At 38.8% G+C, this 24,600-nt stretch overlaps 1 protein-coding gene across 3 annotated transcripts; it reads left to right on the top strand.

Annotated features, from left to right (window-relative positions):
• The first annotated feature begins 252 nt into the window (after positions 1-252).
• TMEM237 (transmembrane protein 237) lies at positions 253-24,026 on the top strand. 3 transcript variants are annotated; one of them, XM_025405243.1, is made up of 13 exons: positions 253-406; positions 2,853-2,884; positions 3,520-3,524; positions 4,759-4,815; positions 6,939-7,076; positions 10,707-10,827; positions 11,925-12,082; positions 14,306-14,429; positions 15,053-15,244; positions 16,328-16,401; positions 17,061-17,154; positions 18,335-18,456; positions 19,863-24,026. In XM_025405243.1, exons 1-13 carry the CDS (start codon positions 365-367, stop codon positions 19,928-19,930), a joined length of 1,227 nt encoding a protein of 408 aa, XP_025261028.1. In that variant the 5' UTR covers positions 253-364; the 3' UTR covers positions 19,931-24,026. The 3 variants fall into 3 exon arrangements, with proteins under 3 accessions (XP_025261028.1, XP_025261026.1, XP_025261029.1); XM_025405241.1 differs by having other exon boundaries at positions 253-445; XM_025405244.1 differs by lacking the exon at positions 253-406 and adding an exon at positions 1,086-1,158.
• Positions 24,027-24,600: the final 574 nt, after the last annotated feature.

Below are 24,600 nucleotides of genomic sequence, written 5' to 3'. Positions count from 1 at the left end.
TTTGTAGTGATATTTATGTGAGGTCGGATTTGATTTTAAGGTTCTTCAAGAAAAAGTTTTTCCAAATTTGATTTACACAGTTGTGGGACGAAGGGTAAGCAATCGGAGAAAATGTGAGAATTGCCTATATTAATACACATCCACACACCCAGGCCCGCACAGACTCGTTGGTCCTAGAGAGTAAACACATTCGTCCCAAACCCAGCAATGCTTGGCAGGGCAGAGGCGGGCGGGGACCTGGCTCACGGGGAGGCGGCCTCGCCAGGCGCCACAAAGCCCCGGCGTCCCGCAGGCTGCAGCGTCCCGGGGAGCTGGGCTCGGGCCGCCGGCGGTTGCGCCGGGGAAGCTCCGCGGGGAGAGCACCATGAGGGCTGACTCGGGGGCTCGGCTGCAGGAGGGCCACCTGGTGAGCGGCGAGGGGCGCGTCGGCCTCGAGGGGTGGCGGGTAAACAGCTACACTTGGCGGGGTGGGGGTGGGTGTGTGGGGGGGGCGCTAACGAGCTGGGGATCACTAAGGGAGAGCCTTGCTCATGGGGTGCGCGCGTCCGCCCCTCCAGCATTCACAGGAGTGGGACGGAGACCCAGGCGAGGCCGGGACCGAACTCCCGGAGTAGGGGAGAGAGGCCTGGCATGAAGTTTGCGGGGACCTGAGCCCGCGTTGCCACGACGACGCCTCACTTCTCTGAGGCCCAGCGCCCGGCGGGTGCTGGGGCTTCCAGCCAGGCCTCTCATAGACTCCCCCTCCGAGAGGGCAGTAGCTGCCTAGAAAAGATCGTTGTTTGCCTGCGGAGTCCTTTAACCAAGGTCTTCCCTCACGCCTCGCTCCCCGCAAACAAATCACCGCGACCACTCAGGAAACCACGGGAAAGCTGCGATTGCAGCGCCACGGTCGCCGAATCTCTGCTCCTGGGCACATTACCCCAACTCAGAGGCCCCTTTTTTGGCAGGGCTAGCCTGGACTGGCCAATCCAGGTCCCTGCGCGCCTCTCACCCCAACTTACCCACCGGGCGCTGCGCGCCGGGTACTAGCCTGGCGGCGCTGCCCGATGACGCATTGCGCCTGCGCGCGCGACAGACCCGGGAGGGGTGGGGCGCCCTGTGCTTGCGGGCCGGCGGCTGCCGAGGCCGGCTAAACACAGAATGGGGAAGAATCCTGTGGTAAGCGAGCCTTAGCTACTTTTAGTTGTTAGGATTTTTGTCTTCAGTTGAGCCGTCCTACTTTTGAGGAGTAGAGGTTGGGTCTCTGGGTGGGTGGAACGTCATTTTTGCGGGACTTTTGAAATCAGTTACGTGAACTGAGTCCTTGGATCGATCGCGCGCGTTTCGTAGCATCTGTAGAACAATAGCGCGTTCCCGTGATTGTCATTCTTTTCTAGTTGTAATTTTGACTACTGGATGATATTACGAGAGCTTGCCTCGTCCTAATCTTGTAGTACTTGCATTAATCTACTGTTCGAACGAATGGATTGCTAAATGGGACAAACTACAAAAATGTCTAAAATTTAACCCTTTTGAATAAATGTCTTATGCAAGCAGCATGAGATACTTGGAACATTAAATTGGCTTCTAGGCATTTCTCTTAGTATCTGATTCTGAAAATACTTCTCAACTGTAATGCTCTCTGACTGCAAACACTTTTCTTATTCATATAAATGAGCGTTTAGAAGGGTTCCCCCGCCCCCATTCTTTCTGCCCTAAAACGCATTCTTCCCAGTATATTCAAGTGGCCTTTTAAAAATTTGTGTTAGTATGTGGTTTAAAACCTCCATTGGTTTCCCATTGAATTAAAACAAAATCCAAACTCCTTGCCTTGGTCTGCAAGGCCCTAACTAAATCTGGCTCCTGCCTACCTCCTTGGCAATTGTGCGGCAGCCTTGCTGTCCTTTTACCTGAAATATTCCAGGCCCAATTTAACCTAAAAATCTTTGCATTTGTTCCGGTTGCTCCTTTCTCATTCAGGTCTCAGCTCAAATATCTCAGAGAAACTTTCCCTAACAAAAGTAGCACTCAGTCTCCTTCATTCATTACGTTTTGTGTGTTTGTGTTTGTGTATATATACACAAGGTATGTATACAAGATATATGTCTTAAATATAGCATATATATGTTACACATGCTGCATATAATATATAGTATATATTATATATATTTAACCTTGTTTCTAATAACCACTAGAATGTAAGTTCCATAAAAGCAGAATTCTCTCCGTTTTGTTCATTAGTGTACTCCTAATGCTTAGAAAAGGGCCTGGCCTAGAGATAGAAAGGAATGTAGGAAGGAAATAATTTTATATGAAATTTAGAATGGGAGAACAAATTTTAAATTGCCCATGTTTCTCATCAGTACCTCCCAGGTTTCACTAATGAACAAGATTATCAAGAGATTTGAAGATCCTGGTCCCATCCATTATATTTTTCTGTCATGTCTGAACAACAGACTTTTGAAAGAAGTGGTTTTGCCGGACATAGTGGTTCACTCTTGTAATCCCACCACTTTGGGAGGCCAAGGTGGGCGGATTACGTGAGGTCAGGAGTTCAAGACCAGCCTGGCCAACATCGCAAAACCCATCTCTGCTAAAAAAACAAAACTTAGCCGGGCATGATGGTGGGTGCCTGTAATCCCAGCTGCTTGGGAGGCTGAGGCAGGAGAATTGCTTGAACCCAGTAGGTGGAAGTTGCAGTGAGCCAAGATCGTGCCATTGCACTCTAGCCTGGGCCACAGAGCAATACTCCGTCTCAAAAAAAAAAGAAAAAGAAAAAGAAAAAAAAGAATAGCTTTATGGTGTTTGGGATACATGAAGTAAAGATGCGCTAGGCTTTTACTTACAAGCAAATTTCTTTTTTTCCCCCACAGCGTCCTCCACGAGCCCTTCCACCTGTGCCAAGGTAAACATAATTTACAGTACTTTCATTATTCAGCTTTAAAAATGGAAAATGAAGACAGTAGAAAAATTAACTAGTATCATTGCAAAATTACAATGATTCTGGAAACTCTTCTGAAAAATTTAGGGATTTTCTGAAATTTTAAAGGTGAAAAATCCTTGAATTATAAGAATAACAGTTATAATTGAATGTTAAATTTAAAAGCCTGAATATCATCATGGTAGGATAATGGATCCATTCCCTTTCTAACTGTTTTAGTGTCTTTTTTTTTTTTAAATCAGAATTCTGATCTTTCGTTTGTGAGAATAGTTTCCTCAGAGTTTAAGCTGATTTTAATCAGTGACAAGTAAGAGTTCTTAATCTGCTTAATCCACTTTATTAATAGACAGTAGGGAATATGTATATGTGGGTTCAGAAAATATTGACATTATTTTATTAGTAGTGTTATTAAACAGCTTATTAATTATAAACAGTAAACTAGTCTGTAAACTAGCTATTACATGAAAGCTAATTTTATTTTAAATTTGTAATGATTTAAGTCAGTTTTCACTGTGAATATTAACAGATTTCTAATTAATTGTTCCTTTTTTGTCTTTGTCCTGCTGATTAAATTTGTTTGGTGTTACATGACATGTTAGTCAAGGTGAGTTAGTTTAATGTGAATATAAAATTTTCTAAATATAGTATTTGGTGTTCAAAAATTAGTTTGATTCCTTGGTTTGTTTATCTTAAAACCGAATCTGAATGGTGTAATTTGTAATTCTACAATATGTTTTTGTCAAATAATCTCCCATGACTACCATTTAAAAATTGTCATTAATACATAGCACTAGATGACCTTGCCATTATAAAAGCACTTCATCCCTGAATGGGGTCACCGAGCACACAACTGTTGGCTAGTTTGTAGCTCTGTAACGAGGACTGCACCTTCCTTTGTCTCATTTAGTCAGGGTAGACAAGGTTATACCATACTAAAAACCCCCAAATCTCAGTGACTTAGTATCACACAGGGTTATTTCTAATTAATACCAACTCCGCTATGGCAAAAACTGGGGACAATTGCCTTTCACTACCTTTTTACTATTGGTATAGCAATCTAGGCTACTTCTTTTTTTTTTTTTTTTTTTTTTTGAGACAGTATCTTGCTCTGTTGCCCAGGCTGGAGTGCAGTGGTGCAATCTTGGCTCACTGCAATCTCTGCCTCCTGGGTTCAAGTGATTCTTCTGCCTCAGCCTCCTGAGTAGTTGGGATTACAGGCGTGTGCCACCATGCCTGGCTACTTTTTGTATTTTTAGTAGAGACAGTGTTTTGCCATGTTGGCCAGGCTGATGTTGAACTCCTGAGCTCAAGTGATCTGCCCATCTTGGCTTCCCAAAGTGCTGGGATTACAGGCGTGAGCCACTGCGCCTGGCTTGCAATCTAGGCTACTTCTATGCTGTGGTCCCACCATCTTAACATGAGGCTTCCTCAGTCACCACAACAAGGGAAGAGAAGCTGACAGATTACTCACTGGCTCTTTCAACGTTTGGCTCTGAAATGACACAGATCACCTGCTCACAGCCTATAGGCCAGAACCAGTCATAGACCACACCTATGTGCAAGGGGACTGGGAAATGTAGGGGATCAGATGAATATTTGTTGAACCCACTTTCTGTGTCATGGTTTCTAACATTACTGACTCGCAGTGTGCTACTGGTACCACAGTGTGGGTGCTCTCTGGTCTTCTCAATTTCTTGCCTTCTTCCCCTAATCTATAAAAGTTTGCTGGGCCCAGGGAAGAGAGGGAAAATTCTTCCCTGCTAAAAGTTCTCTTCTGATTGTTCTCTGCACTGAATTTTAGGCAGCCTTTTCTGTTGACGTTTTCCCCTGCTTTATAGATGATATTCCACTTAGTCGTCCTAAGAAAAAGAAGCCCAGAACAAAAAACACACCAGGTAAGATGTTATTCTTTGTTGTGTGGGATCACAAGTTTTCCCAGGACCTCAGGCATGATAAACATCACAGATCAGGGAGAAGTAAGGCCCCAGCAGCCCAGAATCACCACTTCGTTGAGGATAGAATTAAGGCCAGTTTGAAGCAGTGGAATTCCTGGTGGTGGTGAGGTGCAGGGCAGTGGGTAGCCTGAGGAGTATCTGGATGCATTCATGGAATAGAAGGTGGTGCCATCTAAGCTCCTACTTCCATGATATTCCTGAACTCTTTAAGATCTTTTATCCCTAGACAACATACATGGTTTTAAGCTATGATTAATTCCAGACCCTTGAACAAGATACTGAATTTAGAAACACAGAGTTCTTAAATCTCACTTCAGTCAGATTATCTCTACATTAGAGCATGAGTCTGAAAGCATGGCCACATCATCATTTAAATAGTAAAGCTTCAGTCATGAGCAGAACTCGTTTTTGTCCTAGTCATCCACTAATAATCCTGGAAGTTGCATCTGTAACTCTAAACCCAGAACATCTAGAATTCATCATCACCTTTAGGAATAAATAATTTTTTACATCTCATAATTTTCTGCTAATGGAACCTGCCATTTTCCCAGCACTCAGGCTTGAAACCTCAAGGTTATCTTTACCTGATCCTTTAACTTCACTCTTTACTTGTGACTTCTCACACTCCTAAAAGGTTTCTGTGGTTGCTCTTCCTTTTTTAAAACAAACAACAACAAGAAAAACATAAAAGGAATCATACGTACTGTCTTTGTTTCTTAATACATAGAGTTCTATGTATTCTTAAACAGTGACTTCATTGTATTATATGATAAGAATGTACCATAATCACTGGTCTGTTATTTATTTAGGTTATTTCCAATTTTTCACTCCAACAGTGTTGCAGTTCTGCATAAAATAGTGGCTGGTAGGGAAGAAGTACTTCTGTAGGATGGATTGCTAGCAGTGGAATTGCTAGGTGCAGGATGCGTGCGTTGTTGGTATGATTGACTGCTAAATTACCTTAAGGAAGCTTTAGTTGTTATCTTGCTACCTGTAGAGTCCGAGAGTGTCTCATTCCCTAAATCCTTAACATTGGACAATATCAATCATTAAAATTTTTTTGTTAATGGGCAAAAAGTAGCTTATTTTAGTTTGCATTTCTCTAAATACTAGTGAAGTTAAACATCTTTTCATTTGTTTATTGATACATTTCTATTTCTTTTTTTTCTTTCTTTTTTTTTTTTTTTTGAGATGGAGTCTTGCTCAGTTGCCCAGGCTGGAGTGCAATGCTGTGAATCTTGCCTACCTGCAACCTCCACCTCCTGGGTTCAAGTGATTCTCCTGCCTCAGCCTCCCTGAGTTGCTGGGACTACAGGCGCATGCCACTACACCCGGCTAATTTTTGTATTTTCGGTAGAGATGGAGTTTTGCCATGTTGGTCAGGCTGGTCTTGAACTCCTGACCTCAGGTAATCTGCCCGCTTTGGCCTCCCAAAGTGCTGGGATTCCAGGCATGAGCCACTGCACCCGGTGCCTTTCTGCTTCTTCTTTTGTGAAGCAGACAAGCAAGGAAGGGAATGCAGTCAGGTAAAATCCAAATCTGCCAAAATGTGTTGAAATTCTTTTAAAAGATTTCATGAGGAAAGAGGTTGAAGTGAATGACCAAATGAAGAGATTGATAAATTACCTGCTAACTCCAATTATCCATGATGACTTTATCATTCTTTAACTTATTAATGAAGGACTTTACTATATAGAGGCTGATGAAAATTCTTAAGGCAAGAGGCAAGTAAGAGAATTCTCTATCAGTTTTTATTGTGTTTTCCACCTTTTTCAAAGTTCTAGATGTTCTGAAGCAATTTCTCCTCCTCCTGTCTTTTACTCTTCTTTTTAACCCCCTCTTTTTTTCTTCCTCAGCCTTTCGTATTCCTTCATTTATTTCTTTTCCTAACTTAAATCCCAAAGGTGAAGAGGAAGGAAAGATTTCGGGGACAATTAGTTCTGAAAGAGAAGAGATGGGGTTATTCTATAGGAAACATTCTAGTTACCTTTTCCTCCATCTTTTTAAAATTCAGTGATCTTTGCTCAAGTAATCTCATTTTTTTCTACTCTGTTTTTCTGTAGCAAGTGCTTCTTTGGAAGGTCTTGCTCAGACTGCTGGTCGAAGGCCCTCTGAGGGCAGTGAGCCATCAACTAAAGAACTCAAAGAGCACCCAGAGGCTCCTGTTCAAAGAAGACAGAAAAAGACAAGGCTACCTCTTGGTACGTGAAGAAACCAAGGTTAGGTTGTGATAGCAGTTGTGATTTTGGTGACACGATAAAAACCTCTCTGCTCTCATTTTTCCCCCCCTATCAGTATCCCACAGGTGGTTTCTTGCTTTTATGTTTAAAATATTTACCACTAGAATAACTCCAATGGCTTCAGCCAAGAATACTTTATAGGTCTCTTTTGATCATATATGTATAGATTGTGAGAGGAGGGCGACAAATGCAGGACTAAACAGAAAGTTCAGATCTCAGTGCATAGAAAAACCTAGTAAATGATGAAATGGACATTTCAGATTAGTGGGGAAATGATAGATTCTGTACTAACAATAATATAATGAAACAACAACTAATATTTGTTCAGTCTTTCTATGTCCCAGGCAGTTCACAAGGTAAATAAAATACTATACCACTTTTTGGCCTATCAAATTGGCAATGCTTTTTTCTAGTTATAAAATCCAATATTGATGGGAAATGGGTGCACTCATGCTTTTTGCTCATAGGGGCATAGATACAGCCTGTCGGATTTCTGGGAATAGTAGTAAATTCAATAGCTGCAGTAATTAAAGAATGTTAACTGCAACATTATTTATAAGAGTAGAAATTGGTAATGACCCAAATATTTAATGGTGTGATACTGGCTAAATAAATCATACTTTATCTATTTTGTACTCATTAAAAGGATTGTTAGGGTGACACGGATAATCATCAGTTGTGTATTATTAAATCAAAAAACAAAGGTTATAAAATAGTATGTATTGGAGAATCCCATTTTTGTAAAATATACTATGTTAATTTCTTAGGGTTGCCATAAAAAATTACCACAAACTGAGCGACTTAAAACAACAGTTTATTTTTTCATAGTTCTTAGGTGAGAAGTCCAAAATCAAGTTGTCTATAGGACTACGCTCCCTCTGAAGTCTCTAGAAAAGAGTCCTTCCTTGTTTCTTCTAGCCTCTTTTTTTTGTTTGTTTTTTGAGATGGAGTTTCACTCTTACAGCCCAAACCGGAGTGCAATGGTGCAATCTCAGCTCACTACAACTTCTGCCTCCCGGGTTCAAGCGATTCTCTTGCCTCAGCCTCCCGAGTAGCTGGGTTTACAGGCACCTGCCATGATGCTCAGCTAATTTCATATTTTTTAGTAGGGACAGGGTTTCATCATTTTGGCCAGGCTGGTTTTGAACTCCTGACCTCAGGTGATCCGCCTACTTCGACCTCCCAAAGTGCTGGGATTACAGGCATGAGTCACTGTGCCCGGCCGTTTCTTCTAGCTTCTTATGGTTGTTGATAGTCCTTGGTATTCTTTGACTTGTGGCGGCATAATGCCAATCTCTGCCTCCATCTTCACATTTTTCCTTGTGTGTCTGTGTCCACATTTCCCTCTTCTTATAAGGATATCAGTCATTGGATTTAGGGCCCATTCTAATCTAGCATGACCTCATCTTAACTTGATTACATCTGCAAAGACTCTATTTCCAAATAAGGTTACACTCACAGGTATTATGAGTTAGGACTTGAATGTATCTTTTTTTGGAGCACAGTGCAACCCAGAACGTAAATATGTACATACATCTATATATTAAAAAGAATGGAAGAATATAGCAGTGTTACAGTGGTAGAAGTTTTAGAAGGAGGAAGTATGATTTTTAAAATTTTCTTCCTTCATTTATATTTTACTAATTTTTAATATTTTGAGCGTTATGACTTTTATAATAATTAGAAAAAGGACAAAGTGTTGTTTTGGAGTAAAACTCAGGGAAGGAACAAAGATGGGGAGATTAGTGCTCTCCTATTAACATCAGCCCTTATTCTTAATTTATTATAAATTAATTTTCCTAATTACTTGTCCTTCTAGAAAACGGCGTGTCTTGATTGGATGGAAGAATTATAGGAGTAGAAGGGCAGGAACTAGAAAAGTCAGGAGAATGGAACATAATTTTGGAAGGCAAGTTGAAGTGGGATACCACAGTGCCTGGGGGCACTGAGGATCTATGAGGAGAAGGAAGGGGCGGATGATGGCAGAAGAAGGAAAAGAGACAGAAATGGTGCTCAGACTAGTTGTAACAACTCTACAATTTATTTCATTAGTGACAGTAAATGTAGTTTAATTAAAAGTCCCTTTTAGTAAGTTAGTTAGCATACAAGTTTAAAAATCAAGATGGATACCAATACCTAGTTTTATAATTTGTGAAAAGTATGTTTACAGAAATGACCTTTTTTAGAAAATTCAGGACCCAACTAAGTTTTGGATCAAAAAGGACCTGCCATTGCCATTCCAAAGTACACCAAGCCTGGCAGGTCAGCTTTCTAAATTTCTGGATTTAAAAATTGTGTTTTTGTTTATTTTGTTCAGGATGACCAATGGTAGGCTCTACTGCTTGCATTATATTTCCAGTCCAGGCTGTAAGTATTTTATTACAATAGAATTGTAAGGTCTTGAAGGTATTCCAGGGAACTAGTATTTCCAGATAGGAAGAGTAGCTAGTGGATTAGAATAAGGCTTCACTGACTCATTTAAACTTCATACCTACCCTGTATACAGAAAAGAGTTAATATAGCAGACCTGAGACTGCTATCCTTGGAAAGGCCTGCTGATAAGATTGGCCCTTAGCTGGCATCTGGGAACTTGGATAATAAACAGCTCCCTACACTGATAGAAAACTTTCCCTAAATTATAAGGTGGCTCACTGTGCATTTGTGCATACAAAGTGATTTTTGCTGAACATCTGCTTCCCTTCTGGGCATCCAGAATTTTGGTATGTGCTAAGCTTATGTGACTAGCCCCTAACCTTGGATACTGTCTCTGATGAACTTCCCTTGTAGAACATGTGTCACATGTGTTGTCACAACTCATTACTGGAGAGATTAGTGCATCCTATTTGACTCCACTGATAGAGGACTCTTGGAAGCTTGTACTTGGTTTCCTCTGGACTTGGTCCATGTGCTTTTTCCTTTTGCTGATTTTGCTTTATATTCATTTGCTGTAGTATACCATAATTGTGAGTGTGATGATTTCCAAGTCCTGTGAGCACTTCTAGAAAGTCAGCGAACCGGCCGGGCGCGGTGGCTCAAGCCTGTAATCCCAGCACTTTGGGAGGCCGAGGCGGGTGGATCACGAGGTCAGGAGATCGAGACTATCCTGGCTAACATGGTGAAACCCCGTCTCTACTAAAAATACAAAGAACTAGCCGGGCGTGGTGGCGGGCGCCTGTAGTCTCAGCTACTCGGGAGGCTGAGGCGGGAGAATGGCGTGAACCCGGGAGGCGGAGCTTGCAGTGAGCCGAGATCACGCCACTGCACTCCAGCCTGGGAGCACAGCGAGACTCTGTCTCAAAAAAAAAAAAAAAAAAAAAGTCAGCGAACCTGGAGATAATCTTGGGAATCTTCAACACAGCCTGGGTGTTGGGTTACTTAATTTTTTTTCATATTGTTTGGCATTACAATTTCAATTTTTACATTAGGAGTTTAGAAGTATAACATTTTTTAGACATTAAAAATTTGTAAGATAGTGAAAATATTTTTGCCCAATTAAAATTCTTGAAGTTCTTTTCTCTTATACAAGTCTTGTACATTACTTTTCTTTTTCTGTTTTAGTTATTTGAAAAGTTAAATTTATTTTGTTTTCAGAATTGGAGACTTCCTCCACTCAAAATAAGGCATCTAGTTCATCTTTATTACGAAATGAAAATGGTATTGATGCAGAGCCAGCTGAGGAGGCAGTTATTCAAAAACCTCGGAGGAAGACAAAGTAAGAATTTATTTTTCTAACTATTCTCCAGGATTACCCTGATGCTTTGTTTGGAGTTCCCAGACAGTAGCTTCTCATTAAGTCTTATTACATACTTGTATTTGTGTACCTCTAGGGTAAGTATTATTACAAAAAATCAGTTAAACCAATCTAATGATAAATTTGAGAAGAGTAAACCACTGAGAAAATTTAAAAAATTAAGATTGTACTTAAATAAAAAAACTTCAGAGCCATCTCTTAAAAAGAGGAACACAAATAGAATATATAAGTAGCAAAATTAAACATTAAGGATATTTAAAAATTAAAGATAATGAAATAGGCTATTATGATTTATTTTCTTATGTTAACAGAATTCAAACTATGATTATCTCAGCAATAAGTAAAACTGTGTTTTAGCATTAAGATAAAATGAGTAAAGTATACTTTAAAGAAATAACACTGGAAGGCATATATATAGCACTATTTTTTGTATTTGAAAATGAACCTACAAATAGTGATCGATGTCTGTATTAGTCCGTTCTCACAATACTAATAAAGACATACCTGAAACTGGGTAATTTATAAAGGAAAGAGGTTTAATTGGCTCACAGTTCAGCATGACTGGGGGGGCCTCAGGAAACTTACAATCATGGTGGAAGGTGAAGCAAACATGCCCTTCTTCACAGGGCAGCAGGAAGGAGAAGAATTAGAGCTGAGTGAAGGGGGAAGCCCCTTACAAAACGATCAGATCTCCTGAGAACTCACTATCACCAGAACAGTCTCTTGACAGGTGGGGATTATTACAATTCAACATGAAATTTTGGGTGGGGACATAGCTAAATCATATCAGTGTCTACAGAGAATCATACAATTTTAAATTTGGAAAGAAGCTTACAGATTAGTTCAGTCACTTCAATTTTCAAATGAGAAAACTGAAGCCCTCAGAAATGTAAGTGACTTGCTGCACATAATAGTTAATAACAGATTTATTTGAGTAAAAATCAAATTTCTTAACTCCAAGTCCAGGGCTCTTTCCATTATATTTATAGCTAGTTCCGTATGTAAGTCTGTGAGTATTCAATAATCATCCATTTTTCATATATACTTCCTTATTACAGGAAAACCCAACCAGCAGAATTACAGTATGCCAATGAGCTAGGAGTAGAAGATGAAGACATTATCACTGATGAGCAAACTACTCTGGAACAGCAGTCTGTATTCACTGCACCCACTGGCATTAGCCAGCCTGTAGGCAAAGTATTTGTGGAAAAAAGCCGTAAGTAGATGCCTTGTTTTAGAATATGAACTCTTAAAAATTGTACAAGGATATCCTTTATACTTCTGGAAATGTGAATTAAGGAATTAAGCAAAACTATGTACAACAATTTATACACAAAACTAGTCATCATGCTATGATTCATGAGAGTGAAAAACTGGAAACAACCTAAATGTGAAATAGGAGAGGAATGATTTCAGTAAGTTGTGGTGTATCTATATAATAATATTCTTCACCATTAAATATCATGTTTAGGGAGAATTTTTCATTTTATGGAAAGATTCTGATAAAAGAGCATGTACACATGTGTACACACACACAGAGTTTGATCTATACATAGGACAAAAGACTTGAAGGAAATAGGCTCAAATATTAATGCTGGTTGTTTCTGGATTTATGGGGTTATGGGTAATGTAAAGATCTTCCCCACCCCTGCCTGATTCTTTATTCTTTCTTGTACTTTACCAGCTTCCTGCAATTGGTAGTAGTTGTGGTGGGACAGATAATGATATAAATTCTACATCTGAAAATTAGAGAGAAAATACATGATGATACTATCATATTAAATAAGAAATACAACATTATAGCTGTATATTCTTTTGGAAAATAGTGCTGACATTGTATAATGTATACTGGCTACGAGACTAGGTTTGCAGTGTATTTTAGCTCAGGCTGCTATAACAAAATACCACAGACTGAGTGACTTAAACCACAGACATTTATTTCTCACCGTTCCTAAAACTAGGACGTCCAAGACAAGGTTCCAGCAGATCCGGTTACTGGAGAAGGCCCCTTCCTGGCTTGCCAGTGGCTGCCACTGTGTTGTCATGTGGCAGAGAGAGCTCTGGTGTGTCTTCCTCTTCTTAAAAAGACACTCATCTCATCATGGGAGCTTCATCCTCATGACTTCATCAAAATCTAATTACCTCCCAGTGACCTCACACTCACTGGGGGGTTAGGGCTTCAACATATGAATTTTTGGGGGACACATTCAGCCTATAACACAGTGTTTAAGAAAAACCTACTCAAAGCATGATCATGACTGTATACTACCATGGATATGTTAAGGATGTGCTGCCTAAAGAACTCATCTAAAACATAAAGGTTAGTCCTTAAAATTTACAATTTAGATTTTGTATACATTGTTTTAGAACTCTACTTCATAAGATCCCATCTAAAGGATCTTGCAGTTCTTGGCCAATAAGAAACCTGTGGTCTCTGGCTGACTTACCCAGTGTCTCACAGTTGGTTAGGGTGGAACTGGGACTTGAACTGTGGTTTTATGACTTCTAGTCATGTGGTTTTATTCATCTACCATGTGGCCATTTAATTTACTCCAGTTCTTTTTCAAGCAGTATCACTTAATCCTCATTTTTATTCTTATTTCACTTAGCATAGAAATTTCCCTGCTAGAGTAACTGGCCATAACTGGCCATAAAAGGCACCAGTGGTTCTACTGTCTGCCCGGAAGTTGTCTTTTCTTAGGGAAAATTGTCACACCCCCGTCTTTCATCCTCCAAAACACCTGCGAACTGGGTTTGGTAAGGATAATTGAAATGGAACCTTTCCTGCTTCCTGAGGTCTATTCGTGGATTACTAGATATACAGGAAGGAGCCTCTGAATCAACAGTAAAAAGGCTAAAGCCCTGCTCATACAATATTGCAGTGCTGACTCTTGAACTGATGTTCTTCACAGGAATGTTCTAAAGAGAAATTTATGAAGCAGCCCATTTCTTTCCTGTCATCCCAGAAAGCCGTGCTACACATCCTGACATCTTTTTCTAAGAAATTTAAAGTAGTTTTCAAATATTGACTTACCTTGGTAGTATAGGCATATAAACTTTAATACTTCTAAAGTCTCTAAATTAGAATTTTGTAGACTAGGTCATGTTAAAGGTTTCTAGACTTTATTCTGGTTGAAAGTTCATTATTTTTTATTAAATATAATTGATTTCTGAAATTGTTACTTCACTTTGGATTGAGAAGAAAATACACTGACATTGCTTATTTTTCTTCAAGATGAAAAATTATGTTTAAGGAACCCAAAGTAAAGATCTTTCTGAAATAGGTGCTGAGTCAAGGAGAATTTTCAGATAGAACAGCAATATTTCAGTCTTAGTTTGCAGCTTCCTGAGTGTGGAATTTAAAAAAAAAAAGAAAGAAAGAAAGGGCTACCAGGGTTCTCTCTCCCTAGTTGTTAGTAATTACATTATGTGTTCTTAGGGAGATTCCAGGCTGCTGACCGTTCAGAGTTGATAAAGACCACAGAAAACATAGATGTGTCAATGGACATGAAGCCTTCCTGGACCACCAGAGATGTGGCACTTACGGTGCACCGGGCTTTCAGGTGGCTGCTTTTGTTGGACTTTTCTTAAAACAAATGTTAACTGAGTTCCGTAATTAAAGAAAAAAATAGCCTATTGGTTGTTCAATATGGTTAACGAAATGACCACTTAAAATGGTAGGTAGGTGTATTTTTTTTTTTTTTTTTTTTTTTTTTGAGACGGAGTCTCGCTCTGTAGCCCAGGCTGGAGTGCAGTGGCCGGATCTCAGCTCACTGCAAGCTCCGCCTCCCGGGTTTACTCCATTCTCGTCTCAGCCTCCCGAGTAGCTGGGACTAGAGACGCCTGCCACCTCGCCCGGCTAGTTTTTTGTATTTTTTAGTAGAGACGGGGTTTCACCATGTTAACCAGGATGGTCTTGATCTCCTGACCTCGTGATCCGCCCGTCTCGGCCTCCCAAAGTGCTGGGATTACAGGCTTGAGCCACCGCGCCCGGCCGGTAGGTGTATTTTTTAAACATCCTATTGGAATTGAATGATCTACCTATCAGTGTAACTAAAAAGAAAGAGCTTGCTTTTACTTGTCATGAAATGTTGAATTTTATTCTTGTATATGAAGAGATTTTAAACATGTTTTAGCTTTTTACTTTAGTAATTCATATATAATAATCAAACCCTTTACCATTCAGGATGATTGGTCTCTTTTCTCATGGATTCTTGGCTGGCTGTGCTGTGTGGAATATTGTTGTGATATATGTTCTAGCAGGAGATCAGCTATCCAACCTCTCAAACCTTCTGCAACAATACAAGACTCTAGCGTATCCATTCCAGAGTCTTCTGTACTTGCTTTTGGCTCTGAGTACAATTTCAGCTTTTGACAGGTAATGCCTGTGACTCCAGATCTGTCTAACTTCTTCAGAAGGAAATGCTGAGCAAAATGTGTCACTGACCATGACAGTTTTCAAAATAGAATTATAGAGTATCAATATTACTTCAAAAAGTTTTAAGGCCAGTCTACTTCTGTTCTTTTTTGAGGGGATGAGACTGTTGTAAACAAAATATTCCCAAAAGACTTCACCCATTCCAGCATCAGTTCATAAGTCCAAAATTTCATCCAAATGTAGTCAACTCAGAAGTTCCTAAATATCATCTAAATCAGGTATAGGTAAGACTCAGAGCATTTGTATTTGTCTCCCAGCACTGCTGTAACAAAGTACCACACACTGGCTGGCTGAAAACAGCACATTTATTCTCTCGCGGGTCTGGAGGTGAGCAGTCTGCAATCAGGATGTGGCCAGGGTTGAATCCTTTTTCGAGGGCTCTGAGGGAGAGTCTGTTTCATGCCCTTCCCCTCACTTCCAGTGGTTGCTGACAATCCTTGGCATTCCTTGGCTGTAGATGCATCATTCCAATATTTGCCTCTATCGTCATACAGCGCTTTACCCCGTGTATCTCTGTATCTATATCTCTTCTAATAAGGACACCAGTCATACTGGATTAGGGTTCATCCTAATGACCTTATCTTAACTTTATTACATCTGCAAAGACCCTGCTTCCAAATAAGGTCACATTCATAAGTACTCCAGGTTAGTTCAACATATCTTTTTGGGAACACAATTTAACCCGTTTTTTAAAAAAAACCCCACCTAATTAGAGCCTAATAATATGGGCAATAGAAAGAGGTAGAAACTAATGAAATTTTGTTTATCAAGTTTAAGTTTCTTTAGAATGTCTTAACCCCAAAGGAATGTTGTCCAAAGTAGTCTAGTTAGATGTTTTATGTGGCCTTTGTAAATAAGATAATTTTGTCATGTGTGTTATGTATACACTGTAGCTACTTAAAACGTAGTAATAGTATATGTGGTAGCATTAGAATAGAGAAGGAAAAAACTATTGTCAAGAAAGTAAAGTTTTGTTAAAAAGTTTACAACTGCACTGTGACAAGAAGCTTTTATATTTTCTAGGATTGACTTTGCTAAAGTGTCAGTAGCAATCCGAAATTTTTTGGCCCTGGATCCTACAACTTTAGCATCTTTCTGTGAGTAAACAGTTTAACTTGGTAACTGTGTAATACTTGAGTTATACCATAATTTTGAACCAGGAAAAATGTTAATTTTTTTTTTAAAGTTGTATTACTGCTCCTTATAAACATTACCTATAGATGGTTAGTGAATTTGTAATTAGAAACATAATAGGCATAATGTTGATAGAATTATTTTTCAATAGAGGTTCATCTGAATAACTTTGAAAAGCTTAATTTATTGTACTATATTACTTACTTTTTAACTTTTGTATTTTCTACTTGACATTAAACAGATTCAGATGGTACGGCCTTTTAATAACAAACACTATTTTATATCTTTCTGATTATTTGGAATGCATTTTGTTCTAAGTTTTGAGAATATTAATAAAACTAATTTTAGGACCTTGAGCAAGTCATTTAACTTTTAAAAAGATCTAGGTTCTTGTCAGTTCTAATGATGAAACAGTGAACGTCTCAAAAGATCCTTCTGCACCTGTTGTTCTCAAAAATTTATATAAGGATATCTGGCCTATTGAAATATGTTTATTTGGTAAAATAAATTTCTTTTATATCATCAGTCACCAAAGTACAGATTATTTTCGATATTAATCTATAAATTCAAAATAAACCAGGTTGTTAAAAATTATTAGTAATTTCATTTATCTTTTTTTCAGTGTACTTTACTGCTCTTATACTATCTCTGAGTCAGCAAATGACAAGTGACAGAATCCACCTTTACACACCTTCTTCTGTTAATGGTAGCCTCTGGTAAGAATTCACAATGACATTAGCAATTGTTAATGGCAATAACAGCAATTTTTCTTATCCTTCCATTCTTTTTCATCTACAAATAATGAAGGCTCTGTTTTTGTTTCCAAATCTATGGCAAGAAAATACTTATTCCTTTGGTTAATGGGTAACTATTGTTATATTCACCTGCATTTTTAAAGAAATATCTTCCTTTTAAAAATCTGTTTTAGATCTTCAAGTTATAGTTTTTTCTTGTTTGTTGCTGTTGTTGTTGTTGTTGTTTTTTAAGATGGAGTCTTGCTTTGTCACCCAGGCTGGAGTGCAATGGCACTATCTCGGCTCACTGCAACCACCGCCTCCTGGGTTCAAGCGATTCTGCAGCCTTAGCCTCCCGAGTAGCTGGGATTACTTAGGCACCCACCTGGCTAATTTTTGTATTTTTATAGAAATGGGGTTTCACCATGTTGGCCAGGCTGGTCTTGAACTTCTCATCTCAGGTGATCCACCTGCCTTGGCCTCCCAGAGTATTGGGATTATAGGTGTGAGCCACTGCGCCCAGCCAAGTTATAGTTTTACAATAAGTCATCATATGATGGACGGAAGGAGCCCTGCATTCTTACCCACTATCAGAGAGTTTCATACCCCAGAACAGTGATAGGAGTGAGTAGCTGGGATAGATTCAGAAAACCAAGCAATGCTAGAAAGAGCAGAATAGGGAGAGCCAACATCTGCAGATCAGTGGCCAGCCATGAAGTTGACAGGATAGCTGAGATTCTAGTTCATTAAACTCAGAGAAGCAATCTTTTTTTTTTTCCCCCAAATGCTGAATGTGGCATCCAAAAGTAGTCTTTTTTTGAGAGAGTGGCTAGGGACATTAGGTAAAGAAAAAGCAAATATACTTTATTGATGAGTAATGTCATGGTAGTTGGAAGGAAAACTTTTAGAAAATTTTCTTGGGAATACTAACTTTGCATTTATGTGAATGTATAGAGCAGATCTGTTTAGAGTTTAACCTTTGAACCCTTGTTCTCATTATATATGTGGTATATTTTACAGGGAAATTATATTTTCTTTCACGCTTTACTTGTTATTTCTCTAGGAGATGACTGCTGTTTTTTCTTGAAGTTCCTAAAATAGATATATTTGTATATATGAACCAAACTGAAGGTACTTCTAATGAGTATTTCTACCTTTTTAGGGAAGCAGGAATTGAGGAACAGATTCTCCAGCCATGGATTGTGGTGAATCTCGTGGTGGCTCTGCTGGTTGGATTATCTTGGCTATTTTTGTCTTATAGGCCAGGCATGGATCTTAGTGAAGGTATTAAAGAAAAAAATAGTATAAGAATATCCTGAAATCTTCTATAATGGTTTTATAAACCTCCTTTTAGTATGTATAGCTTATAATATTCCAATCACAAAGACACATTTAAATTAAAATAATACAAGCAGAGAGAAAATAAAGTGGTGTAACAGAATGCCAAGAGAAGCAGGGAGGAGTGCCTAGGAGGGCTGGAGTCTGGAACTACTTAGTGAGGGGCGTCTGTGGCCCTTGTGCATATTCAGAAGGTATTTCTTCTCTTGGAACCCTTCAAGTAATTTAGAAAAAGTCTTTGCTCTTTACTTCTCTTAGTTTCCTGCTGATGAAAGTATCTCTTAATTTTGAAATAAATCATGCTTCGTCTACATAGCCTTTCTGTCAGACACATACTCAAGTTAATTATTCTTACCTCCTCTATTTGGTACAAATTCGTAACTCTTCATTGTCTAACACAGTGTTTAGTACTCTTACTTTTAACGTGCTCAGTGTGCAGTGATTCACTCATCTCTAGTTCCCAGACCCCTTCTGGAACACCTGAAGAAGAATCATCATATTAGCGAACTGCTAAACTTTTATGCTACTTGAGGAACTTTTTAGTATTTGTATTGTAAATTGTGTTTCCTTGGGCAGTGTTCAACAGTTTGACCCTTGAACATCTTTTATGGATATTTTCTTGACCTTGGTTATTATTTTATTTTTGATTTGATCAACTATTTACAACCCATCTGCCTCAGAAGCCTTAGCATGGAGAATTTCGCCAACATCTATGCTAAGTAATAGTTTAAATGTAGAAAATGTCAGCTAATAACATTCTACATTGTGGCTGGCATCAAAACTGCATCTGGATTTTGCAGTATTCAGTCTAAATCATAAAGTGTGTGTTACTTAGTATTTCCAGAATCCTGTTCTTTTAAGGCCATGTTAGTCATACAACATGTAGATTTTAAAAGTAAGTATAAAATGAGTGATAATACCTGCCTTATTGGGTTGTTTTGATGATGAAATGGGATGACCCATTTAAACTATCCTGGCACATATCTCTTGTTAGTTCTAGGTCCTTCCTCTGTATCTGTCCCCTATATTTTAGATAATCTCATCACTGTAGAATTAGACCTTTTAGCTGTTTAATGATCTTTGATTATCTAAGTGACTTAAATTTCCAGGTAGGATTTTGTATATTGTCCCTATTATGTTTTACTTTTAAGGGGTTCATAATTTAAAATTTAAATATTTTAAAATGTAAAACTTGTACATTTGTTATCAGCTTACCTTTGAAATCAGATTTCACTGTCAAGAAATCTATTGAGGGCTTTCTATGTCAATTTTTAAAAGACTATAAATAAGCTATACAACTCTGTTGGAGGCACTGGGAAACAATTTTATGATCTGTTCATTTTCTTCTCCAGAGTTAATGTTCTCCTCAGAGGTGGAAGAATATCCTGATAAAGATAAAGAAATCAAAGCCTCTTCATAATACCAGCTAACCTTTGGAAGAATAGTGACTCAGTATTTGTCCCACTTTTGTTTTTAAATGTATTTTTATAAGATGTGTACATGTGTATTTGTAATAGATTTTTTTGATTATATAATACTGAAACATCTCTCAATACTATGAAAAATGTTAAAATTGTATTTGTTATTTATGTCCAAATATTAATTTGTATAGCATTAGCATCTTAATGACAAAGGGAATAATGAACTAGAAACCAGCAAGTGAAAGTGTTTATTTCCTATTTTCTCAAAACAGTTGTATTTATAACTATTATCTTAAAAAGCACTGGTTGAGAAAAAGCCATAACTTAAATAGTGTTATAAAATATATATCAAGTTTAAACATAAATTTAGTGAATATGGTAGAAGGGGAAAAAAGCCTTCATTTTTGACCTCCCCTTACTGAATGAATTGAAATATGAAATTTATCTTTTCTGAAACTGGCTTAGTGATTGAGTATCATGTAATAATTATAATTTAGCTTTAAAGATGCTTTACATCATGGCCAATAAAAAGGGAATGTATCTTCTGTTTGAAGAATTTTATAATGTAAAATTTTTACCTAGAAGTAACTAAAAAGTTGCTTCTTACTATAATTTGTACTACTGGTTCTCATATCTGGTTGTACATCCGGATCATAGAGGGAGCTTTTAAGAAATCTATGTAGTAAAAGAGGCTGAGCAGGGCAAGACTCGGGAATAAAGGAGAGACCTGTGAGCTTGTGGGCTCCCAGTTGACATCTGCAACATTCCTGTGTCTCTTTTTTTTGAGTGACAAGAAATAGGAGTGGAAATTCACCATCTCTGTACTCCAGCTCTTTGTCAGACAGTCTCTGGCTTTCCAGGAAATCCCACTCTTGAGATAGGGTCCTGCACTGGAAAAGATCTCTTCAGAACTATATCCAGTGGTACCTCAGCTGTTGTGTGTGAGACCCTAGAGCTCAAGATGAGGAGAAGACTAGTTATGGGAAAAAATGTTTCAAAGGCTGTTAAGCACATCAATAAGACTATTGGGCCTACCTTGATTAGCAAGCAACTGAATGTTATGGAACAGAAGAGGATTGACGAATTGATGATGGAGATGGTTGACCCTGAGAATAGGTCTAAATTTGGTGTGAACTTTATACTAGGAATCTCTTTTGCTGTTTGTAAGGCTGGAGCTGCCGAAAAGGGATTATCCCTGCTGTCACAGAATTGTCAATTTGCTGGCAATTCTGAAGGCATCCTGCCAGTTCCAGCTTTCACTGTGACCAGCAATGGTTTTCATTCTGGCAATAAGCTGGCAGTATAGGAGTTCATAATCTCCCTCGTCAGCAAACTTCAGGAAAGCCATGCTCATTGGAGCCAAGACTTAGCACACTTGAGCAGTGTCATCAAGGAGAAATGTGAGAAAGCTGCTGCCAATGTGGGGGATTGTGGTAGGCTGTATAATGTCTCCTAAAGATGTCCATGTCCTAATCCCTGGAACTTGTGAATATACTACTTTACATGGCCAAAGGGATTTGCAGATATGATTAAGGTTATGAACCTTAAAACAGGGACATTGTCCTGTATTATCCAGAAAGGTCCAGTGTAATCTTATGAGTCCTTAAAAGCAGACAAGAAAGCCTTTTATGTCTGTGGTCAGAGAGGTCATTGCTGGCTTTGAAGATGGAAGAGGGGGCCATGAGCCAAGGAGAGTGATGACCTCAGAGCTGAGTATGGCCCTTGGCCGACAATGAGCAAGGAAATGGATTTCAGTCACATAACTGCAAGGAACTGAATTCTATGAGTATCCCAAATGAGTAAGGAAACAAATCCTCCCCTAGAGCCAAGAAAGGAATGCAGCTCTGTGGATACCTTGGTTTTGGCCTGGTGCTGCCCATGTCAGACTTTTGACATACAGAGCTGTAAGATAGCAAGTGTATGTTGACTAAGCTGCTAAATTGGTGGTGATTGGTTATGGCAGCAATAGAAAGCTAATATAACAATAGAAAGCTATATATAGCAATAGAAAGCTATATATCTTAGAGAATAAAGAAGGCTAGAGCTGCTGTAGAATGCACTTGGGAAAGCTGGCTACATTGATAATATGTAACTGGCATGGGCATAGTTGCCTTGAATCCTTCCAGGTCTGGGACGTACAACTTAGACTTCATATCTCCTAATGACCCAGGAGGCACATAAACCCGAGCAGCTGGTAGCCCTGTATAAGTCCTTCATCAGGGAAAACTCAATGTTTTCCCTGATGAAGGACTTGTACTGAGAACTCAATGTTTTCTCTGATGTTTCTGGTGTCTCTCAAAGATTGTTTGACCGTGATGACTGGGAAGTTTGGAAGAAGTTCACTGCTAATGCATGTCTCCAGGAAGTAGGGAATGATCTCACAGTGACACTTGAGGCACATTGCTAAGGCTGTTGATGATAATTCGTGTAACTTTCTCCAGCTTACAGTGGACTAGGTTGACATGCAAGTTGATTCAGTCCAATTGGTAAGGCATCATGGTTTCTCATTACTCACTGACTTAAAATACTTTTATTGCCAATCTGGTGAGGCACTGCCCTGGGTAGATAACACAGGGGCACCTTGCTGATCAAAGCCCTTGGCCAGGTACAAAAAGCTCAGTTTCTAAAACTCTGTCATTTCAATAATGTTATAAATTGAATCATACAGTATGTAATTTTATGGGATTGACTTTTTTTCTGTTCATCTCTTTTTTTCTGAGTCATCTCAGCTGTTGTTTGTATCAATAGTTCATTTCTTTTTACTGTTTTGTTTGGTTTAACTCATTGACCTATTGAAGGATATCTGGGCTCATTCCAGTCTGAATAATGCTGCTGTGAACATTCATGTACAAGTTTTTGTGTGAACATTAAGTTTTCATTTCTCTGATATAAATGCCCAGGAGTGAAATTGATGGGTTGTATGTAGTTACATATTTAGTTTTTAAAGAAACTGCCAAGCTGTTTTCCAGAGTTGGTGGTACCAACTAATTTCCCATGACAATTTTGTGAAGAGTCCAAACTAGTTTTGCTTTAGTGTCTCACCTACATTTTTGAATTGTCTGATATTTTCCTAATGACCTCATGTAATTTGTTCCTCAGTCTCCTAAATTTCCTGTAGACTGGAGGTTAGGTCAAGCAGTTTGATTAGATTTTTTACAAAAATAAGATAACTTCATCTGTCATGCTGTTTACTTTATGTTGCATAACATGAACCCTAGGAACAGAGTGAGCTGCTGGACAGCAAGTTTCATTGGGTGCAGTAATTAACACACCACATAGTGTAAATCTGAAATAATGAAAAACGTGTTAAGGGCCTTGGGATATTGGGCCATGTACTCTGAGGAGCGCAAGGTGAGTTGCAGGTTCCTGCCCCTAAAGAACTCTTATCTTTTGAGATTAGCAACTAATAGTGTGAGCCCACTAACAGGATGTGAAAGTTGTCAAAATCAAGTTGTCGTCATTGTGTTAAAAATCCTAACAAATAGAGCTGGGGAAGGCCATGAAAGGAGGATTTTCATGCACAGATGCCTGATAATGAGGACTATCATAAAAGACTGCACAAAACCACACCTTGCACAAAGGCCATCACAACCTGACACACGAAAAATACTTCTATGAGGACATTTGCCCAGCAACTGCCTGTCCAATGTCCAAAAGGCAACATCCTTGTTATTGATCCTTGTAGCCAAGGATAATTCTCTCAAAACAATCATTTTTGCTTTAAAAACCATTGTCTTCCTTTACCTCCCTGAATATGCACATAGTTTACTGTGGCACTTGTATTCTCATTGCAATGCCATTCCTGAATAAACATTTTCTTTCAGAGAGTCTGCCTCTCTGTTATTTAGGCTGAAAAGGATATGCCAAGAAGTAGCTTGGATACAGCAGTTAACTCTGCCTTTAGGGTATGTGTGTATGGGGATGTAAGAGTTAACTAAAAGCTGACCTTTGAGCTGGTCCTTGAATAAAAGAAATAGATTCCAAAAATAAGAGGAATAAATAATGATCCTAAGCTAGGAGAGTACATTTTGTAGACCTTTGGTTTCCATATTAAGAAATTTAGATTTTTGTGTACAATAAAAAAGTTCTGGAATTACCTGGTTTTGTTCTGTTTGTATTTATTTAAATTTTTAATTTAACTTTTATTTTAGGTTCAAGGGTACATGTCCAGGTTTGTTATATAGGTAAATTTTGTGTCGTGGGGGTGTACAGATTATTTCATCACCCAGGTAATAAGCCTAGTACCCAAAAGGTAGTTTTTGATCCTCTCCCTCCTTCCATCCTTCACCGTCAAGTAGGCCCCAGTGTCTGTTGCTCTCCTCTTTGTGTCCATGTGTTCTTGTTGTTTAGCTCTCATTTTTAAGTGAGAACATGTGGTATTTAGCTTTCTGTTTCTGTGTTAGTCTGCTTAGGGTAATGGTCTTCAGCTCCATCCGTTGCTGCAAAGGACTAATACGGGGGCAGTGAAAGGGACGGATGACAGCAGGTTGGCAGAGCTATGAGTAAATCATTGCAATTGTCTCGTGTGTGAGATGTCCCAAACTAGGTGCCATAAAGGGAAAGGTACAATTCAGATATTTAGGGTCAGAATTTAAAAATGTGTCTGAATTTTTAAGGTTTTGTGGATATGATATTGCTGCATCAAATGAGTTTGGAATGTACTACAGGT

Source organism: Theropithecus gelada, chromosome 12, assembly GCF_003255815.1.
Source record: "Theropithecus gelada isolate Dixy chromosome 12, Tgel_1.0, whole genome shotgun sequence".
NCBI lineage: Eukaryota > Metazoa > Chordata > Mammalia > Primates > Cercopithecidae > Theropithecus > Theropithecus gelada.
This window is presented reverse-complemented; position numbering and strand designations above follow the sequence as displayed.

Coding starts and splice junctions, on each gene's coding strand:
- TMEM237 (XM_025405241.1), top strand. CDS start 365: ATGAGGGCTGACTCGGGGGCTCGGCTGCAGGAGGGCCACCTGGTGAGC. Junction 10,828..11,924: donor AAACCTCGGAGGAAGACAAA/GTAAGAATTTAT, acceptor TCCTTATTACAG/GAAAACCCAACCAGCAGAAT. Junction 14,430..15,052: donor ACGGTGCACCGGGCTTTCAG/GTGGCTGCTTTT, acceptor TTTACCATTCAG/GATGATTGGTCTCTTTTCTC.